Raw genomic sequence first — 20005 nt, 5'->3', positions numbered from 1 at the left:
CTCCGGCACGGGGCCCCCGGTGCAGCGCAGAGTGCTTACCCCCAGCAGGGTTTTGGGCACATAGCCCTCCCGGTCCCCAAAGCGAGCCCACCACCAGTCCGTCTCGCTTTCGTCCTTGCGCCTCAGGATGGTGAGGGCATCCCCTTCGTGGAAGGACAGCTCGTCACTGTTCTGGGCCTCGTAAGCCCACAGAGCATACACCACGCCTTTGTTCATCACGCCCAACTTCTCCTGCACCCCTGGGACGGGAGAGCAAACGGTCAGGTCTCCATGGAGGGCGGGCTGCAGAGAGCGCCCCACAGCAGGACCAGAAGGGACACGCTGCTGTCCTTGGGCAGCCCGGCGGGGGCCGCAGTGGAGCGGTCAGAAGCCAGGCCAGCTGCCACCCTCCGCTTAAAGCCAACAGTCCCTTCCACGTCCCAGCAAGAGGACCGTGGCGGAACCTTTGTGTCCAGAAGCAAAGCAGGGTTGTTCTAAAAGGCGTTTCCTAAGGTGAAACTTACAGCCCACACGTAGAACAAACTCCCAAGAGTCGATGACTAAAGAAGCCGCGGGACTTGCTCTTGGACAGTGGGAAGCACTCACCACCAGAGCGACGGAGCCACTGCGACCCAGTGAGCGCACACCCAGGACTCGCCTGCGGGTCCCCAGGAAGGCCGGCCGCCCCCCCCCCCCCACCGCCACGCCACAAGGCCTCTGTCCTGGGAGCTGGGCCTGGAGGGCATTGCCTGTTTCATTTGTCACTTTGTCCCCAGGGTCTAAGGTAGGCTGGGCCCACAGGTTCTCCCATCGGGTGTAGCGTGGATGGCCTGTCACTGTTTAGCCCTTGGAAAACCCAGCGCTGCCTAATGGAGAAGGGAGCTTCCCTCCCCCACAGGACAGGATGGGAGACCCACCGTGGGACACCTCAACCCTCACAGGCCTCTCCCCTGGGGACCCCCGGCCGCCCGCCCCGCACCGTGTAAGAACTGGGAGCACTGGGGGTAGCCTTCCTCCGCCTCTTCGCACTTGTCCGCAGCAGTCTCAACGTCGCTGATGGTGGAGGCAAAGATGGCGGCGCCGCTCTCCACCAGCTGTTTGCAGAGGTGGACGCTGTTGCAGGAAGCAGCGCAGTGCAGCGGCGTCCTGGAGGGACAGAGGAGGTGCTCACGCCCGGCCGGGTCCCAGGCGGCCCCCAGGGCTGTGTGCTCAGTGCCCCGCGAGCTGCTGTGCTGCTGGCTGTGTAGTGGCCTCACTTCTACTAACAGTTTGGGGCCACACACACGTTTCTGAAAAGGGCGGGCGGGGAGTGGACTGAACACCGGCCTGGAAGCTGGGTGTTCACAGTGCAACAGCACGAATGTCCCTCACACCAATGATGTGTCCCTTACAATGGCTGCGACAGTGATGGCTGTGTTGTATCACAATATACAAAAAACAGCTGTTCAAACGCAGCAGTGCAGACTGCTGCCTGAAGCTCACGATGAGACCCACGGGGCACAGGGCCTGCGGCGCAGCGGCCGGCCTGCAAGGCTCCCCTCCACACAGGCTTTCTGGCCGCTTAAAAACGTATGGATCAGCAGAGGCTCAGCCTACAGTCAGCGGTCAGCCACGTGTAGAGCGTGATCATGGCCGAGCCTTTAACAAAACCCCCGCGAGAACGAAGACCAGGAGGATACGCAGGCCTGGGACCAAGTTGCCACCCTCGTCCTCTTCCCTTCTCCCCACCACCCCAGCACCCCGGGGCCCTCACCAGCCGTCGCTGTCGGCGGCATTCACGTTGACCCCGAAATCCAGCAGGAACTTCACAATCTGGTGGTGCCCGGCACAGACGGCGTTGTGCAGCGGGGTGATGCCCTCGTCGTTGGGCTTGCTGGGGTCCTCCACCTAGGACAAAGGGCGCGTGAGCCCCAGCCCTGCCCGGGGCCACCAGGGCTGCGGCCGCCCGCCCACTCACCTCGTAGATGATCCTCTGCACCAGGTCGAACTCCCCCTCCAGGGAGGCGTCAAGGAGAAGCGCCAGCGGGTTGAAGCGGACCCTCAGCCCGTGCCCCGTCCTCTCCGAGTTGGGCTTCTTCAGGTTGGTCCGTTTGCTCTATCGGGAGGAAGCTTTGGATTTCAGGGTGACCCCATGGAAGCAGGCCCGGGGGGCAGAGGGGAGGGCCGAAAGCCCAAGGCAGAGCTTCACCCGCAGCCCCGAGTGGTGCCGGGCACCCCGGGCCAGCCCGCTCTCAGGCCAGCCCAGCCTGGCTCCGGAGGACGTCTCTGCCTCAGGGGCCGGGCTGCGCCACGGGCACCCGAGAGAGGCAGCAAGTGGGGGGGGGGTCACAGCCGAGCCCAACTGCTTCCGCCCTGCCAGCTGTGAGGGGCTCCCACCTGCCTCTGCTCCTGCAGCACTGCCCTCCCTCCAGGGCTCTGTCTAGAAGGTTCTCCTTCCCCTTGCTGCCTGCCCTTCTGATCCCCACATGGCTGCTCTTCCTCAGGGCCGCCTCGGGCCCCCAGGCTGGCTCTCTGGTAAGAGGCCACCGCCCCTCGTGCCCCGGATGAGCCCCACTGCTCCCAGCAGCCCCGACGCAGGCACGCCCTCCACAGGCACTGGCTGGGTGACTAGGGAGCCATGGCCCTGGTCCAGGGCGGCACCCACCGTAGGGGCCGCCGGCGGGGGCGCGGTGGGGGGAAGCGATGGGGGGAGCGGCGGCTCAGTGGGCGGGGCCGCGGCCACGTTGTTGTTGTCGTCCTCGGCAGGCTCAGCCGTTTGGTGGGTTTCCAGGGGACAGATAGGCCCCTCCGGTTCGGGGGAAGGGAGCCGGTTGTCATTGGCATCCGAGGTGGGGGCAGGCTCGGCCGGGAGCGGGGCCGTGGGCAGGGTGGGGCCGGCCTCGCCCAGGTTCCCGTTGGCAGCAGTGTTCCCATTGTCCACATCGGCTAAGGAGCCCAGGAAGTCCCGCGAGGGGCTGGGCTGGTAGAAGGGGGTGCCCTCCATGCCCCCAGCCAGGGTGTTGAAGCGCTGATACAGCAGCTTCTGGATGTTGGGCCCGCCGGGGCCCTCTGGCTCCGTGATGGAGCCGCGCTTCTTCAGGGGCCGGGGCGCGTTGGCCAGCTTCCTGCGCAGGGCCTCCAGGTCAGCATCGCTCTGGTAGCGCAACGGCGAGTGCACAATGGGCGTGAGCTTGGTGGGGCTGAGCGGCCGCGGCAGGCTCTCCACGGCGGCCCCGTCTCCGGGGGCGGCAGGGCTGTCCTGCTCTGGCTCCTTCTCAGCACTTTCTGAAGGCGGCAGGGGATGCGAGGCGCTTGTGGCCAGCGACCCATGAAGAAACGGTAGCGGCGACGGGGATGTGGAGCCGGAGGGCAGAACGGGTTTACCGTACACTGGGGAGACACAGAGGACACCCACCTCAGCAGCCTGCGGCGTCTGGGGCCTGCTCACCAGGCACCTTTGACGACACAGAGATGGGCTCCTACAGAGACTGTAATCTGCCACTGAGGATGCTAAGTCCCCATATTAAATCCCAAAGGAAGCTGCTGCTCACAGAACCCCACCAACTCCTTCTGGAAGGTGGAGTGTCTCTAGTTTATCAGTTTTTACAGAACTGGGTCTTTCTCAAATGAAAAAGAACAAAAGGTTGCAAACCTGCCTTCCTGCCCTAAACAGGTGTTCACTGTTTCCTGGCCAAGAAGAACCCACGTGACCTGGGACCAAGCCAAATGATGTAAAACGCAGGCCACCTCAGAAAGGAAGGCTCATCCGGTGGCCCCGGCAAGCCTTTCCCCCGTGGGCCAGGGCCTGCCACAGGCCAGTGCTGGTGTGCCCACCTGGGAGATCGCTGGGCACAGGGCGGCCTGGCCTGCCTAGGGACTCTCAAACTAGATTCTAGAAGTGCTCTGCAGCCACGCCCAAGAACGTCTGAAGAGGCCCCAGCCCAGCCCAGATGCCCAGGGTCCTGCCGCACAGGGAGGAATCACCGTCAGCCTCCGTATGTGGGGAACTGGGCTCTGTGCTCACACCTGCCTCCCCAGGAGGCCCGGCGCTGATGTTCCCGCACCCAAACCAGGGCTTTTCTCCCCTGTGGGCTCTGGGAAAGGATCCCAAAGCAGCAAAACCGTCCCCCCTCGCATCACCCCCTAGGGGCCTGGCTCAGCTACTGCTAGGAGGCCAGGGGGATCAGATCCAGGCAGAGCTCCCACTACGCCAGCTCCCCAGATAGGTCCTATACGAGTTACTACGAAGCAGGAGGAAAAGAGGAAATTCCAAAGTGCCAGCCTTCCGAGACCTGGATTTCCTGAGAAATGTGGGCAGGCGGGTGCTCAGACAGGAAGTCAGAGAGCGGTGGTCCACCTGCAGAACTGCTCTATGCATGTCATCTTTTACCCCCATCTCACACAGATACCCAAGGCCGCACTTTATGTAAGAATCAAGTTTAATCCTAAACAGCACGTGGCCCAAAAGTAAGGATATGGATTGGCATTTTCTCAAGTATGACTTCCTCACCCCGAGAGATGGCGAGTGCAAACCCACCGTACCTGCTTTAACCGACTTATTTAAGGTGCTGTGTGCCGCTGGCTGGTACTTCTTAGGTGGCGTGGCTTGCTGGAGGTACATGGAGTATATGGAACTTGAATTCACTGTCTGTGGTCCTTTCCTGGGGGATTGTGGCCTTGACCCTTTATCAGCCAGAAAGGGCCTAATGGCCACAGTCAGTGGGAGTTCAGGTTTGCCGTCGCCAGCTGGAAAGGCAGGCAGCCCCGCCGGTGGGTACGTGGGACTTGGTGGCACAGAAATCCTCTGCTGAATCTGCTGGGAGGACCCTGGCTGGTGGGGGCCAGCCGCAGGGGGCAGCGGTGCAGGTTTCTGCCGACTGGGCAGGCCTGCGCTGGGCCTGGGCAAGCTGCCCTCCTTCCTCCTCTCCAGGGAGTTTGTCGAGCCTGGGCCCGCGGGCGCAGGGCTTGGGTACGTCCCATAGCTTGGGGGCAGCTGCTTGCCGACACCAGGGATGGGAGGTGGCACTTTACCAATCTCGATGCCCTAAATTTAGGTGTTAAAAAGAAAGACAAAGTCATCCTTTGAAAAGTCAAGCACGTTTCCATCCACGGTCACAAGAGCACAAAGCAGGACTTGTAATCCTTCAAACAGGCTTGTGACCAGGCACGGGGCACGCCGTGGGGGGTGAACAGCAGGGTGAACGACCCTGACCAAAGGCCTCACACCTGTACCCCACTCTCGTGCTCAGGGTCCATGAACTCCTTCAGACTTGGGTATGATTTGGACACCAACAGGATTAATTTGCCTCGTGACACCTCCTACCACTTAGATAAAGACGAAGGCTAAGTAAGGATGTAGTCAGTCAGGAGCTTGTTTGTGTTTTGTGACAAAGACAAACGGCCTACCAGCTTCTCCGGGGCTCCCAAGGCTGACAAGGGCGTAGGCTGGCTCGAGACGGCCCCCTGCTTGAGCGGCCCCTCCACGTTCGGGTCCTTCCAGTCCACACTGGCGATCTGCGTCGGTTTCACCAAAGAGCTAGAATTTTGTTTTAATGTTGGCCGGTTTCCATCATTGGCTTGAAAAGAACACAGAATTTAAGTAAAATTTTTCTTGAAATTAGTTGAACCAACATAAGAATAACCCCCTGCCAGAAGCAAAAATCACCTTCTGGAACGTCACGCTCTGATGGAGCTCCATGACCAGGAGGTGCCCCCCACACACACACCGGCTGCTGCGCGGCAGGACGACCAAGGTCGGCCTCTGCCGGCACCGCCTCACCAGTGCCCACGTGCGGTCACGTGTGCAGAGACTCCATGACCAAGCACAGGGCTGCTCCAGCCCGGGAGAGGGGCCAGAGGATTGCAGAAACATTCTTAGCGCCCACTGAAATACAGGTCAAAGCCATTACATCGACACCAATGAATAACGTAAGCGTCGGCACTTGGTTTTCAAACACTATTTACAAATACAGACAGCAATATAAAAAAAGACATCTTTTAACTTCATAACAGGTTTGACCTGTACTGCTTCTAGTATTAAAAGAAAGATTTGACTTTAATCTGTTAGAAATTTCCACCCTCTTAAAATAATTCATGATCACAGGAGGACAGTACAAGTTCCCAGTGATTGGAGTAGCAGGCTATTATTCTGTTGCAGTGATTAGAAAGCCAGTCAACCCAGCATTTTCAGGACAGCCACTGAAAAGGTATGTTTTTTAACATAGCATCTTCCAAACTGAGAAAGGGTGCAGAAGCATTCCCTGGTAACACAGGCCCACTCACAGTGAGCCCACAGGGTTAAATCTCAGCCCGCCTCAGGCCCCTGCTTCTCTCCGCAGCGGTACAGGGCTGGACCGGAGTGGGAACCCTCCCAGCCATCAGCCGTATGGGAGGGAAAGCAGCCAGGGGCACTGTTCTGGGCCCTCCTGTAAGAGAAGCACACCCTCGCCTCTCCTCCCGTCTGCCAGCACGGGCAGGTGGGGCAGCAGCAGAGCAGCAGGGAAATCACCCTCCCTTACAGCAATTGTGCTTGAGCCCAAACCTGCGACTCACAAAACAGGAAGAGCAAACTCTCAGATCCACTCTGCACACAGCCATACAAGGCAGCGTCAGCGCAGTGAGGATGAGAGGGCCTCTGAGTGCCCGAGCAGCGACAGCTCCTAAGCCAATCTATCTCTGGCAGCAGCACGGCCAGCCCATGTGTCCACTGCTCCTCCGGCTCAGTTCCTCCATGGCTGGAAACCACTGCAGGCTCCAGGCCTCTGCTAGGGCCCTGGTGAGGCATTCCCAGGCCTTAGTCTAAACCATCGCTTTGCTCTGTGTGGCCCATCAGCCTCTTCCGGGCCAGAAGTGTGTGTGCTTTCACACCCCCTTGGTTGTATCAGACCGGGGCGGGTGTGGGCCAGAGATGCACAGGTTCACCAAGGATGCACCAAGGTGCAAACTCCGGGCTGAGGGGAAGATGGACAGAGCCTGCTGCTGACTCAGGAGGGAGGATGGGGCTGGCCGTGGGGGCTAGAGTCCCTGACCTCTCTCAGGATCACATAAAATGCGGCCGCCAGCTGCTCCTCAGATCCCACAGCCATGGCAGAGTTCGCAGAGATCAGGCACAAAGGGACTGGACAGGGACTAGGAATTTTCTTTCTTCAGGATGAGGCAGGAGGTACAGAAGGAAGACCATTTATTATTATTATAAAGGGACAAAATCATCTAAGTATGATGGGAGATTCCTGTACTGAAGATAAAACTAAAACCCTCATAATGAACTCAGAAAATCATCTTAATTTTGTAAAAAAAAAACCCCTTGCTGGGCCAGCACCTGTCAAACCCTTCCTGAGGATGATCTGGTGTTTCGACCCAGCCCAAATCTCACACCGGTTGAAGGTGGGGACCAATTAACATGTATGTGGCTTCTGTCTCAAGCCTGAATGCGAGGAGCAGGCCTCTGTCAGTTTGGAAGAACAGCCACGGCTGATTTGGCACTGTCACCAGAGCTTCCCACCGGACCTGCCGGCCAACATACGGTTCGCAAACAGGCTTGTGGGGTGCTGTGACGAGCCACAGTCAGGCCCGACGTCGAGGTCTGACACTGCCCACGAGCTGGTCACTCTGGGTTTACCACGGCCATCTGTGTGACACGGGAACCAGAAAGACAGCCGACAGCACAGTTAGTCTCCCCTGGGAGATTTTCTCACCCCGGCTCTACATCTGGGCCGAGATACTGCCCCCCAACGTGGGGGTGACACAGGTTTCCTGCGCCCACTCACCCCACAGCACAGAGAAGGAGCGAGGCTACTGCCGAACCTCCGGAGGACACGGTCTCCCGGCCCTGCGAGGGGTCTTCTCCCGGCAGCCTCTGTGAGGCGGCCTAGCACACACCCACAGAGAAGAGGGGAAACTCGAGCCATCCTCAGCTCGGGGCAGGTTTGAGATACTTAAGCAGAGAAGGAGCCGGCTGTGCTAATTATCTGCCATCGGCAATAGCTGAATATATACTCCCACCATCGGGTGGTTCAAACTATAAATAACAGCTTATCAAAGAAAGCTGCAATTAGAGTTTCATGCCGACCACGCACTCCACGTGGCTTCTGAGACACAGCCACGAAGAGATCTGAGCCGGGCACGTGGCCCACGAGGACTGGGGACGCCTCCTCCCACCTGGGTTGGAGCAAGCCCCCGGTCCTCCAGCGGGGGCAGCAGTGGTGTTGCTGCTCAGACCAGGTGCCAGGCAAGAGAACTCAAAGCGACCAAATGAAAGACCAGCACAAATCTACCACCAAACCTGGAAAAACGTCCTCAAAATGTAGCCCTGACCCAGTCAGCACTACTGCTGTCAGGCATGTCACCTGTGCTCTGTGATTCCATGTGTGATGGGCCAGCATGGCAGCCCTGTCATATACAAAGTCTCACTGCCAAGGAGCCCTGGCATCTCATGCATCAGTTTAAAGCACAGCCGTCTTCCTCTGAGCACACAGTGCAGAGTCTCCGTGGAGACCTGGGCCTGCGCTCGGCTAGGAAGCTGGGGGCGCCGCAGGGGCTCCATGTCCTCGGGACGGCTACGCACCGGCTCGGCGCTGGGGCCCGGGTCCAGTCACACCGCACGATTCAGGGTGGCCAAGAGCCAAAGGGGTGGCTTGTGGACACTCTGGTGGACAGAGACCATGCTGGGTAGGGAAGGCAGAGCAGCTACAGGCTCTGCTGATGTGGAGGCAGCCCTCTGCCTGGGCCGCAGCGTGAGGACGAGCAGCAGCCCAGGCTACAGTGACGCGTCCCCTGCCGCCAGCGAGCACCCTCACAGGCAAACAAAACCTGTGGCAGGAGAGGCTCAGGTCTTAACTAATGTGTGTTTTGAGAAGCCACACAGTAAGGACACTGAGTCCAAAAAAGAGAATCTGTTCTTGTTTTAGGATCATCATTACTGTGGTGGCACACAGCTCCCCAAATGCTGCCCTAGAGGACGAAGTGCCTTGGAGGACACATCACAGAGGCTGGGTGCAACGTGGGGGTCTTCTCTGAGGCTACTGTCCCCCCCACAGTCCCCCTTCCTGCTCACTCTCCCCTCGAAAGAGGACCCAGGCCACTCACCGGATTTGGATCTTCCGTGGGCAGCACTTGAGGCGATAGTGAGAGACTGGGGCTTTATGGGGTCTCCGGGGGCAGGATAGCTGCCGGTGCTGGGAACCTGGATGTAAGGCCCCACCGCAGCGACCCTGCCAGGCGTGCTCAGGGGTGACTGTGGCGACGACGTGCCATTCACACGGCTCAGCTATAAAATGGGAAGAAATCAGAGTCAAGATTATCCTAAGTTCTTTTAACTGTAAGCCTAGTATGACCGACTGCTCAGATTTGAGCCAATCACTCAACAGTTCATACGTAGGAAGCTCCATGACCCTAGAAGATCAGTATCTAGAAAGGGCAAGACTTCAAAAAAGGGCCTGAACCCACAGTCCCACATGAGTGATGCTCTGTGATAACACCTACCTGTTTGTGAGTTATAAAACCAGGAGCCGAGTGTGTAACAGAGCAACCCCTCAGGACCCCTCTGTGTACATAACCCTCTCACCTGGGGATGCACTCCCTTCCCTGGGTGGGCACAGAGGCATCGTCAAGCCTGGGCTCTGAGCCTGGCTTCAAATCCTGCTCTGCCACTTACTCGCTGGGCTGCCTTGGGCAAGTGATGGAACATCTCTGAGCCTCTGTGCCCATGTCCGAAAATTCGGGATAAGTGTTGTTGTAAGGACTGAATGAGCCACGCAGGACAAAGTAATAGGGTCTGGAACCAGGTGAGACTCTGACCAGTTCCCTGAAGGCAGCTCTGCTGTTCTCAGCAAGGACACCAGGCCACAGCCAATGACACTGGTCACGTGACACTGCCCAACAAAAAAAGCCTGCAAAACAGGGATCTGACTAGAGAAACACTGACCCTTAGAGTTCCCCAGACAGGCTCTGAGAGAGCCATACCCATCCTACAACTGTTTGCAAAATTCTGCATGCATGAGCATGTGTCATTTTGGAGAAAGCGTCCATGATTTTGACAATTGTTCAAAGATGCCTAAAACCTTTGGGTTGGAGACACATCTCTGCAGAAGCACCAACTTCTTCAGGGAGATCCCTTGAAGTATCAGATGGAATAAGAAGTAATATTTATGTAGCCATCTGTGACGGTTAATTTTACCTATCAACTTGGCTAGGCTGTGATACCCAGATATTTGGTCAAACATGTCTAGATGTTGCTGTAACGGTATTTTTAACATTTAAATCAACAGACTTTGAGTAAAGCAGATTGCCCTCCATAATGTGGGTGGGCTGCATCCAATCAGTTGAAGGGCTTACAGAGAAAGACTGAGGTGCTCAGAGGAAGAGGAAATTCCACCTCTAGACTGCCTTCAGACTCACGCTGCAACATCCACAACTCCCTGGGTTTCAGACAACTCCCTGGGTTTCAGGCTGCCAGCCAGCCCTGCAGATTTGGGGTGTGCCTGCCTTCACAACCGCATGAGGCAGTTCCTCACAGTCAGTCGACTGATCAGTCTCTACACACAGGTACACACAGAACTGATTCTGTTCTCCGGAGACCCCTGACCCACCAAGACTGTAATGTAAGCAAGCATGGAGCACGGGCACACGTCCTCTCCCATGCTCTGTGTGTTGTTAATTGAGAGAACAAGGAAATCATTATCTGAAATCATGGCATCATACAGATCAACCATTGACCTTTAAGCACTCTGGTTAAAAAAAAAAAAAGTGTGTATTTGTAAATAAGAGACTTTTCACCTGAGACCACTGATCACGATGCCCACAGAAGTGGCAGTACCCTTCTGCCTCTCGTGTCCTCCTAACCCATCCCACCAGGCGAAGCTGCTGAAGCCTGCACCTCGCCTCCTGAGAGCTACCTTCAGAGCAGCAGGAGCTGACAAGAGGACACCTGTCAACGTGAAAGCACTGGTTTTGGAGTGTGGAGAGAGGAACTCTGGGAGCACTGTCCCAGCTACCTGGCTGCCTGCTCCATTTCCACTCCTGAGGGCAAAGTGCCAATCAGCTCTCCACTCAGGCACTGCTCCCCTCAAACACTGAGCACCACTGGTGGAACGAAAGGTCAAGTGCTACATCCAGCCAGAGACACCACACACAGCAGTCCCTTATCCTCCCACGAACTCCCAGCGATGCATACACTCATGAAGCACTGACAGCAACAGCAAGACTCAGGGGCACCCTGCCTAACAACAGGGCTGGGTAACATGACCACAGGCCCTGGAACATGGAATTTTACACAGAAGTTACAAAAGGAATGAGGTAATAATGACCTGGAAAGATACCCGTATTGCAGTTCAAAAAAAAAAAAAAAAAGACTAGGTATGGAACAGTGTGAATGATATAATTCCTACAATTCCATTTTCAATTAAAAATTGAATACCTTTCTCTCTATATTAAGCAAAAGACTGGAACCATTAATAACTATCATCCCTGGAGAATGAGAAGGATGGAAGGGACTTCCACATTTTCCTTTAAATATTTCTGCACTGTTTTAACTTTCTTCCAATGAGTATTTACTACCTTTGAAATTCAAAATACCAAATAAAGATTTTAAAAAAGCACTAACTCCTTATATAGCACCTTTCTCAAGAGTTTACAAAGTCTTTCCACATGGGTTATTTCTCAGAATCCTTATAGCAATTCTCAGTTCACAGCAAGGACACAAGGCTACACAAGGTCAAGGAATTTATGCACATGGCGCAGCTTAAAATGGTTGCTGCAACTCCAGCGCCAAAGCTTCCCCCCAGTGGAAAGGAGACAGAGCTGCCTGGGGAGAATGAATGGTGAGGAGCTGCGCATCGGGCGGTTTTGATCCATACATACACCAGGAAACAACTGTGTCTTTGGGAACATGAACTTTCTTCTACTGTCACTTTTTATGGTTTATGGCCAATTTATGTTTATCAGCTATGGCAAATGGGGGGAGCAGAATGGCATTACAGTGAAAATGTACACTTTGAGGATGAACCATTTTCAGTAGTTTATCTCACAGAAATATTTTCTTTTTCACATGCCTGAATTTTTTTCCCATAAAGACGTTCACGCAGTTCGTTGATCCGCTTGTCCATCACGGCCACCTCCATGTTGCGCTTATTCAAGAGCTCCTTCTGCTGCTGGAGCTTTGAATTCTGCTCCTGGTTGAGCTGATTACGAATCTGCAAAATAGAAAACACAACATTCATGATTTGTATTAACTAAATAGTCAAGTTCTCATTGTTAGGGGGATTAAAAAAAGAAGAAAAAAGCAACATTTAGTTCTTATGTGTACTTACATACAGGCATCGTCCCCTGTATGCTAAATATTTTACAGGTACAGCACAGATGAAGCTGGAACATATTTCTTATGGAACAAAAAAAGAACAAATATCTGCAAATGTGTCTTCTTCAAAGCGTACGGAATGACTAGTACCAGTAATGACTGTGGGACACCATGCCTGTGGTCCTAGGGAACGGGGGTGGGTGGGTTCAGTGACATAAGGAGGGGTATCTGTTCTGCCCCACACAGTCCATTGAATGTGGCAGCAGGAAACCCAAGGATGGCCAAATCACCAAACAGAATGTTCTTATATCATTTTAATGGGTTATAACAAGCACTTTTAAAAAATGAAATAGAGAATAGAAAACATCAGAGTGCACTGCACATAGAAGGTTAAGTCTTGTCTTGCTAAACTCTTTCAGATGCACACATGTACTAGCACATACATACTGGCATATGTGTATAGACAGGAGGTAACATGTACTTTATAACCTAGATTGCAGTCAAAAAATTGGAAATATATATAAATAAATGTACTACAGTCTTCACACTTTACCAAAAATAAATCGTTAAAAAACCCTGCACTTGCATGAGGGAGGGGATATGAGGATATATGTATACGTATAGCTAATTCACTTTGTTATATAGCAGAAACACAACAATGTAAAGCAATTATACTCCAATAAAGATGTTAAAAAAAAAGAAAAACCCTGCACTTTTAACAACTGCTTAAAAATATAAAAAGTAATAAATTTTTATAACACTTTGTTTCTATGCATTTACATTACAAAACTTAATGGCAACAAGTGAGTTTACTCTCTGTAATTAAAAATCTGCATTTCGTAAAATGATATAATACTTTTTCTAGCAAGTACTAATATAACTGCAAAACTTGTATCTGGCTTGAAAAATCACCTGCTGGGGACTTCCCTGGTGGTCCAGTGGGTACGACTCCGCACTCCCAGTGCAGGGGGCCCAGGTTCAATCCCTGGTCAGGGAACTAGATCCCGCATGCCATAACCAAGAGTCTGCATGCCGCAACTAAAGATCCTGCGTGCCGCAACTAAGACCTGGCTCAGCCTAAATAAATAAATAAATATTTTAAAAAAATCACCTGCTGAATGACAATTTCTGAGAAATGGGAATCTTGAGGGTTGTTATGATTGTGTCCTCCCAAAATTCATGTGTGGAAGCCCTAATCCCCAATGTGATAGTATTTGGAGATGGGGCCCTTGGGAGGTAATTAGGCTTAGATAAGGTCGTGAGGGTGGGGCCTTCATGATGGGGTTAGTGTCCTTATAGGAGGAGGAAGAGGGATCAGAGCATGTGCAGACACAACAAGAAGGCAGCCAGGAAGTGGACCCTCACCATGAACTGATCTTGGACTTCCAGCCTCCAGAACTGTGAGACATAAATGTCTGTTGCTTTAAGGCAGCCCAAGCTGACTAAGACAAGGATTTAACAAATAAGCATCTATCTTGTCAAAACACAGTTTACACAGAGGTCTTAAGTATTACCTAAAGCTTAATTCTTTACCAGTTCATCATATTGCCAATTAAATTCATACTGAAATTTCTGTACCGAAAACATGCTAAGTGAAAGAAGCAAGTCACAAAGAACTACAACTGCATGATTCCATTCATATGAAATTTCTGGAATAGGCAAATCCATAGCAATGGAAAGTAGAGTCATGGTTGCTTAGGGCTAGAGGGATAGGGGGTTGTGGGGTGATGGCTAAAAGGTGTCTTTTGGGGGTGATGAAGATATTCTAAAATCAACTGTGGTGGCGTATACAGAACTCTGTGAAGATACTGAAAACCACTTAATTGTATGCTTTAAATGGGTGAATCGTATGCTATGTGAATTATGTCTCAAAGCTGTTTAAAAAATTATTTTGTACTGAATACATTTTGTGCCTACTATTAAATTAGAATCCATTAATTTGTTTCCAGTTCCTGAGGTTTCCACACTGAAAGAAAACTCAAAAGATAAGGAAGTTTTAATAGAATCATTCCTCGGACCCAGGTGAGTTACCTGTAGCTCTTGGTACAGTCTTTTCAGCTCCACTGCTGCTGGTCCTGTCAGTTTGCCATTGTAAGACTGGAACCCATTCAGTTTTCCCTTCTTTAAATCTTCCAATTGCTGACTGAGCTGATCAACTCTTAAAATTGCAGTCTGTACTTCTTGCTTCTTTTCCTGGAACATGGCACTGAACCTTTCTATTTCGGCAGCTATAATTTCCCACCAATTAGGGAAAAAAAAAAACATAATTTAGTTGATATTCTTTTTTTCATAGTATTTTGCTATTTTTATTTTGTGATTTCTTCATTTCTATCCATTTAACTCAACTTTAGCATCATCTAGTGCCAGACCTTGGAGAGAAAGTTGTAATATCCATAATCCAAAACACACTTCAACAAGCCTTTGGAACACATAATGTGACCGCTCATATGACAAACAATTAATTTGCACTAATTATTGAATATTTTTAAATCAGGGCAATCTGTCCAAAAGCTATCTTGGTCAAGCCACTTAGGAATCTCAAGGCACCAAAGAGACCAAGGCTCTGTGAGGGCAGGACCATCCAAATCTATCTTGCTTATTCTGTAACATAAAGTAGGTACTGACAGAACTGACTGATGAAGTAACAATCCACGCACACAAATAAAAAGTGAGCATTTGTATGCTTTATCTTAATACACAGATAAAATTTATGCTGTTCAATTAAAACAGACCCTCATGATGAGTTGAGTCTTAAGAGTACCCTAGCCCCAGTCCAAAGGGTGGCTACAACCAAGGTAACAAAAGGATCTCTCTACTACATTGCTAAAGCTGCAGAAGATTTTCTAAAATCTCTTAATCTAACCAATCCATCCAGTTAGATGCAGATGACAGAGCAAAGCTTTAGTGCTTTTCTACAGCAAGATCTGACATCAGCTTGTGACTGAGAGCATCTGGAAGCTGGCCTCTGTCTCATGTCATCTACGCCTGCTGAGTGTCAGGGTGCCAGTGGGCCGCGGCACGTACACAGATTGCCATTCATGATTTTGCTGTAGTCTACTTGTCCTCTCATGGCACGGATCTTCTTCAGTTTATTTTCCTGGGCTTCAACTCTTTCTTTCAATTTCTGAAGCTTTTCATTTTCAGAAATAGACTGCTGCTGACGGCGCTCCTGTTGCTTTAGAAAATGTAAACGCTGTTCCTATTGAGAGAGGAAAATAGCTAACTTTGAAAACTGAAACATACAGTAACTTTTGTACACTAAAAAAATTTAAGTGGATCCCTCAGTATCTCCTATCTTAATGAATGTTACAGAAATGCCAGCCATGCTTTCACCTCCATCCTGTGTGTGAAGCCCCAGCAGCCTAAGCTTCCTGCCGCCAGTACCAGGTTTCCTGCTGCTACAAAGCGGCTTTCAAGGGTCCCTTATATTAACCTCCTAAAGGAAATGAGCACTGAGTAGCAGAGAATTTTATATTGAAAAGAGATAAGGTGAGCAGTAAGGAGATGAACCTCTAATCTGCTAAGTGACAGGAACTTTTGAGGAAGGGTTTTTCTTTAGGATTAGTTCCTTCAAAAGTAATCAAACATTTTATAGTCAGACAAGAACAGGACAGTCCTACAGTAAAAATATATGCGATACTCTTCAATAGTTTTTTTCCCTACTCATGTGAAAGCACACCTTAAGGGTAACAGTCAATATTATTCATGGTCCCATCTGTATGCATAAAACATACTTAAGAAGAGGCTTAGGGCTTCCCTGGTGGCGCAGTGGTTGGGGGTCCGCCTGCTGATGCAGGGGGCGCGGGTTCGTGCCCCGGTCTGGGAGGATCCCGCGTGCCGCGGGGCGGCTGGGCCGGTGGGCCATGGCCGCTGGGCCTGCGCGTCCGGAGCCTGTGCTCCGCAACGGGGGAGGCCGCAGGGGTGAGAGGCCCGCGTACAGCAAAAAAAAAAAAAAAAAGAAGAGGCTTAAGTGTGACTGTGTAGGCGTTACACACTGCACACTAAGGGAAGGGAATATGTGCTTCAATATGGAAAGATCAGCATTAACTTGTGAATTACACTGCTGAAAATATCTAAGGTTTTTTTAAAATAGCAATACTCTTGGATCAATATTTGGAAAGAAAATAAAAAGTAGAATTAGAAAATTTTATAATGACATAATACCATGTACATTTCATCTTAGAAATGGAATGAAAATACTTTCCAATTACTTTTAATTGTTCTTTATTCTTGTAAATCCAATAAACTTTGTAAGACAACTTTTAAAAACAAGTCCAACTTAAACTATTATTTACATAAAAGTGTACAGAATCACATGGTCATTCAATAAATGATAAAAAATTGAACTGGACATTTGGTTCTTAAGAAAATCTCTCTACAGAGCAAGCATGAAAAACCTAGGTAGTGGCGTTAACATGTTCTCTCTACAGCAGTTTCAGAACATTTACGATCATTAGAACATGAAATCATTTTCAGCAGGCATGGGTGATAGGTCTGATGTTTTAGTCCAAGACTAAACCATTATTTAGAAAAGTTTTGAAAGCAAGCAGGATCCTGTGGGGCCGTCCCAGGTACAAAAGCCTTTTCTGCGCCCCCATTTCTGGTTTGTAGGGAAAAGGCTTCAGATTCCTATGCCTTCCCTGAGCCCTAAAAGGCAGATTCAGTTACTAACCAGGGAAGTAAGAGAATGCAGGAACAAAGGAGGAACAGTCAGGAAACAACAGGGTCCTGGCTCCTCCTCCAGGGACACACAGAACGATATACCCTTGAGCTCTTCTGCAGGAACTAAGGCCCCCACCCAGGTGGAGGATGCTAACTCCACGCTGAGCACAGACTCCGGAACACCAGCCTGTTCCCTCACCACCAACGAATCAGAAGAAAGCCACACACCCTGCAGCCCTCCCCTAAATTTTGCCTATAAAAATGCTTCCCTGAGAACCACCAAGGAATTCAAATTTTTTGAGCATGAGCCACCCGTTTTCCTCACTTGGCCCTGCAATAAACCTTTCTCTTTTCCAAACTCCAACATTTCTGTTTTGGTCTGTTTGGGCTCACTGCGGGTCGGCAACAGTTTCAAATGCTACGACAGAGTTTCAACAACAAATCCAGTACTCAGTGTAAATAATGAGTGCTGATGATGCCGTGCACCAAAATAAACCAAACAAATTCCTTGTAGGGTGGGATAAAGGGAAGCCACTGTCTTGGGGGCCCACGGCCAGTGTCTTATCACAGGTCATTGGCTTCCTCTAGAACACTAATGCCAACTACATCAGCCGAGAACACATCCAGAGGGAAAAGGAGGGGACAATGGAAAGCATCCTTTCTTTCCAAATTTTATCTACAATTGGGTAAGGCCAACTGTTTCCTGTCCCGGGGGGTTGTGTGTGCAAGTCAAGGGTCAGATGCTCTTGTTCTGATACTTTCCCAACTTCAAGAAGCTACAGTATGCATTTATGATTACAGAAGAGATAATTAAGATATTGTGTTTAACACTGTGGCGGCATGGTCCTACTTGCAGGGGTTAGCAAGGTAATCTAAAGTAATGCCGAAGGACACACTTGTTGAACATTTCCCCACCGCTGCTTTAATAACTTACCTTGGCAACCAACATTTGCTGCTGGTTTTCAATTTGCTGTTGTTGCCTAGCTGCCATATCTTGGAGTTCTGAGAGGGTAAGTTCGACACGTGGATTTCCAATCTGCAGGGAACAAAACAAACTCAGACTGGAATGTATGTTTATCTGCATAATCATTTTCTCTAGTGTCAAAATGCACACACATCAAGATTTTTAAATAGGTTCCCTAGAAGCTAAGAGAAGATAAATAAGTTTACTTTCTCATAAGAACTTTTCCTCCTAATTGTTGACTGCTTCTATTAAATTTATTTGAGTAAACTGGGATGTCAAATGTTTAAGGATAAACAATGTAAAAAATAAATGTGTAGGGCTTCCCTGGTGGCGCAGTGGTTGAGAGTCCGCCTGCTGATGCAGGGGACACGGGTTCGTGCCCCGGTCCGGGAAGATCCCACATGCCGCGGAGCGGCTGGGCCCGTGAGCCATGGCCGCTGAGCCTGCGCATCCGGAGCCTGTGCTCCGCAACGGGAGAGGCCACAGCAGTGAGAGGCCCGTGTACCGCAAATAAATAAATAAATTGGATACAGGGAACTACATTCAACATCTTTTTTTTGGCCGTGCCGTGCAGCTTGTGGGATCTTGGTTCCCCGACCAGGGATTGAACCTGGGCCCTCGGCAGTGAAAGAACCGAGTCTTAACCAATGGACCGCCAGGGAAGTCTCAATATCTTATAATAACCTGTGATGGAAAAGAATATGAAAAAGAATATATATGTGTGTGTATAACTGAATTACTTTGCTGAACACCTGAAACTAACACAGCATTATAAATCAACTTACTGTAATAATAAATAAATAAACAAATAAATTGGATAGAATTGCTTTAAAAAGAATAAAAGAGGACTTCCAAGCCTGGGTGGTAGTTACCTGAGCGTCTGCTAAGTAATTCTTTAAACCATACATGTTTTACACATTCTTCTGTACATTTATTTCTCAATTTAAAAAGTAAGAAATAAAGAAGAATTAGACCTAACAGCCAGTATCCCATCTTGTGATTTAATCATCACAAGATATTGGTTTAAAATTATAACTAGTTTTTTAAAGTATAACTGGATTCTCAAGAACAATGCCACTTCAAAGATGACAAACATCCCTAAAACAAAACTGACAAAATAATTAGGATAAATCTGTTTATACTCATAAGATATTCTAGAACATTAAATCATTCCTCTTTTTTCCTACCTCTCTCCAAGGTTATAAACTTTCAGGTTTGGAGAGTATTTTTACTTGCTTATTTAGCAAACAAAAAAGTAGGTGATAATGATATCAAGGTACACTATAAGCATGTAGGTTTATTTTTATCACATAAAATATTCTGTAAAATTGAACCTAACATCTCATTGTGCTCTGGGACTGGTGTATTTCATATTCCAAAAATTACTAAGTCTTACAAATTAATAAGAGTCAATCAGATATCTAAAGCATATACTGGCTCCCACCCCCTGCAATACTACTACAATATGCTATTTTATCCTATATGTGAATCACTCATATGATTAAAATTCACTGATACCAATTCAGTGTGGTTTAACCACATTTATACCCAAGGCAAGTGGCTAGGCGCAGTTGGGGCTAGAAAGATCAACAGGAGAACAGGGCTATCAAAGAGCATGAACACCAATAAGAGAAACCAACTACACCCCGCATGAGTGCTACAAGCTGAGCATTATGGTAACTGCTCCATCTCTCAGAATGTGGTCCACAAAACACGCTGAGCTACTCTCCTGATAGCAACAATTAAAAGGCAAGATAAAACATAAAAACCGGGCTTCCCTGGTGGCGCAGTGGTTGACAGTCTGCCTGCCGATGCAGGGGACACGGGTTCATGCCCCGGTCCGGGAAGATCCCACATGCCACAGAGCGGCTGGGCCCGTAAGCCATGGCCACTGAGCCTGCGCGTCTGGAGCCTGTGCTCTGCAACGGGAGAGGCCACAACAGTGAGAGGCCCGCATACCACAAAAAAAAATAAAAAAACATAAAAACCTATTTTTAAAAGCATCACTGAGCTGACACAGCAGGAAGGAAGCTACAGGGGCCAAAATAAAGAGACAGCAGAAGCTCTGGGCATTGAGGAAGTATCAAAGCCACCTTATGCCCACCTGGAGACTTGCCCTCTGGAGCTGC

The 20005-nt window shown here is 50.1% G+C and overlaps 1 protein-coding gene and 1 long non-coding RNA gene across 3 annotated transcripts in view; one reads left to right on the top strand and one right to left on the bottom strand.

The window, feature by feature from the left end:
* The window catches only part of PPP1R13B (protein phosphatase 1 regulatory subunit 13B), a 75874-nt gene that overhangs the window by 1583 nt on the left and 54286 nt on the right, over positions 1–20005 (bottom strand). Inside the window, exons 5-16 of one of the 2 annotated variants that reach the window (XR_009540741.1) lie at positions 17847–17948; positions 15275–15449; positions 14282–14478; positions 12006–12146; positions 9043–9223; positions 5365–5534; positions 4501–5002; positions 2624–3348; positions 1937–2074; positions 1733–1866; positions 959–1125; positions 40–231 (exon numbers count right to left, since the gene is read on the bottom strand). Coding sequence is in view for 1 of the 2 variants with exons in the window: in XM_060150329.1 (XP_060006312.1) it covers positions 40–239; positions 959–1125; positions 1733–1866; positions 1937–2074; positions 2624–3348; positions 4501–5002; positions 5365–5534; positions 9043–9223; positions 12006–12146; positions 14282–14478; positions 15275–15449; positions 17847–17948 (2832 nt within the window). In the remaining variant the exon portion in view is untranslated. Of the gene's footprint in view, positions 1–39; positions 240–958; positions 1126–1732; positions 1867–1936; positions 2075–2623; positions 3349–4500; positions 5003–5364; positions 5535–9042; positions 9224–12005; positions 12147–14281; positions 14479–15274; positions 15450–17846; positions 17949–20005 lie in introns of both variants that reach the window. The other variant, XM_060150329.1, reaches the window with a different exon arrangement.
* LOC132521234 (uncharacterized) lies at positions 695–17270 on the top strand. The gene is made up of 3 exons (XR_009540777.1): positions 695–2059; positions 14200–14272; positions 16995–17270. It is a non-coding gene; the product is annotated as an uncharacterized LOC132521234 (long non-coding RNA).

Source organism: Lagenorhynchus albirostris, chromosome 1 (genome assembly GCF_949774975.1).
Source record: "Lagenorhynchus albirostris chromosome 1, mLagAlb1.1, whole genome shotgun sequence".
Taxonomy (NCBI): domain Eukaryota; kingdom Metazoa; phylum Chordata; class Mammalia; order Artiodactyla; family Delphinidae; genus Lagenorhynchus; species Lagenorhynchus albirostris.
Note: the sequence above shows the minus strand (reverse complement) of the source record. Positions and strands in the feature narration are given on the sequence as shown.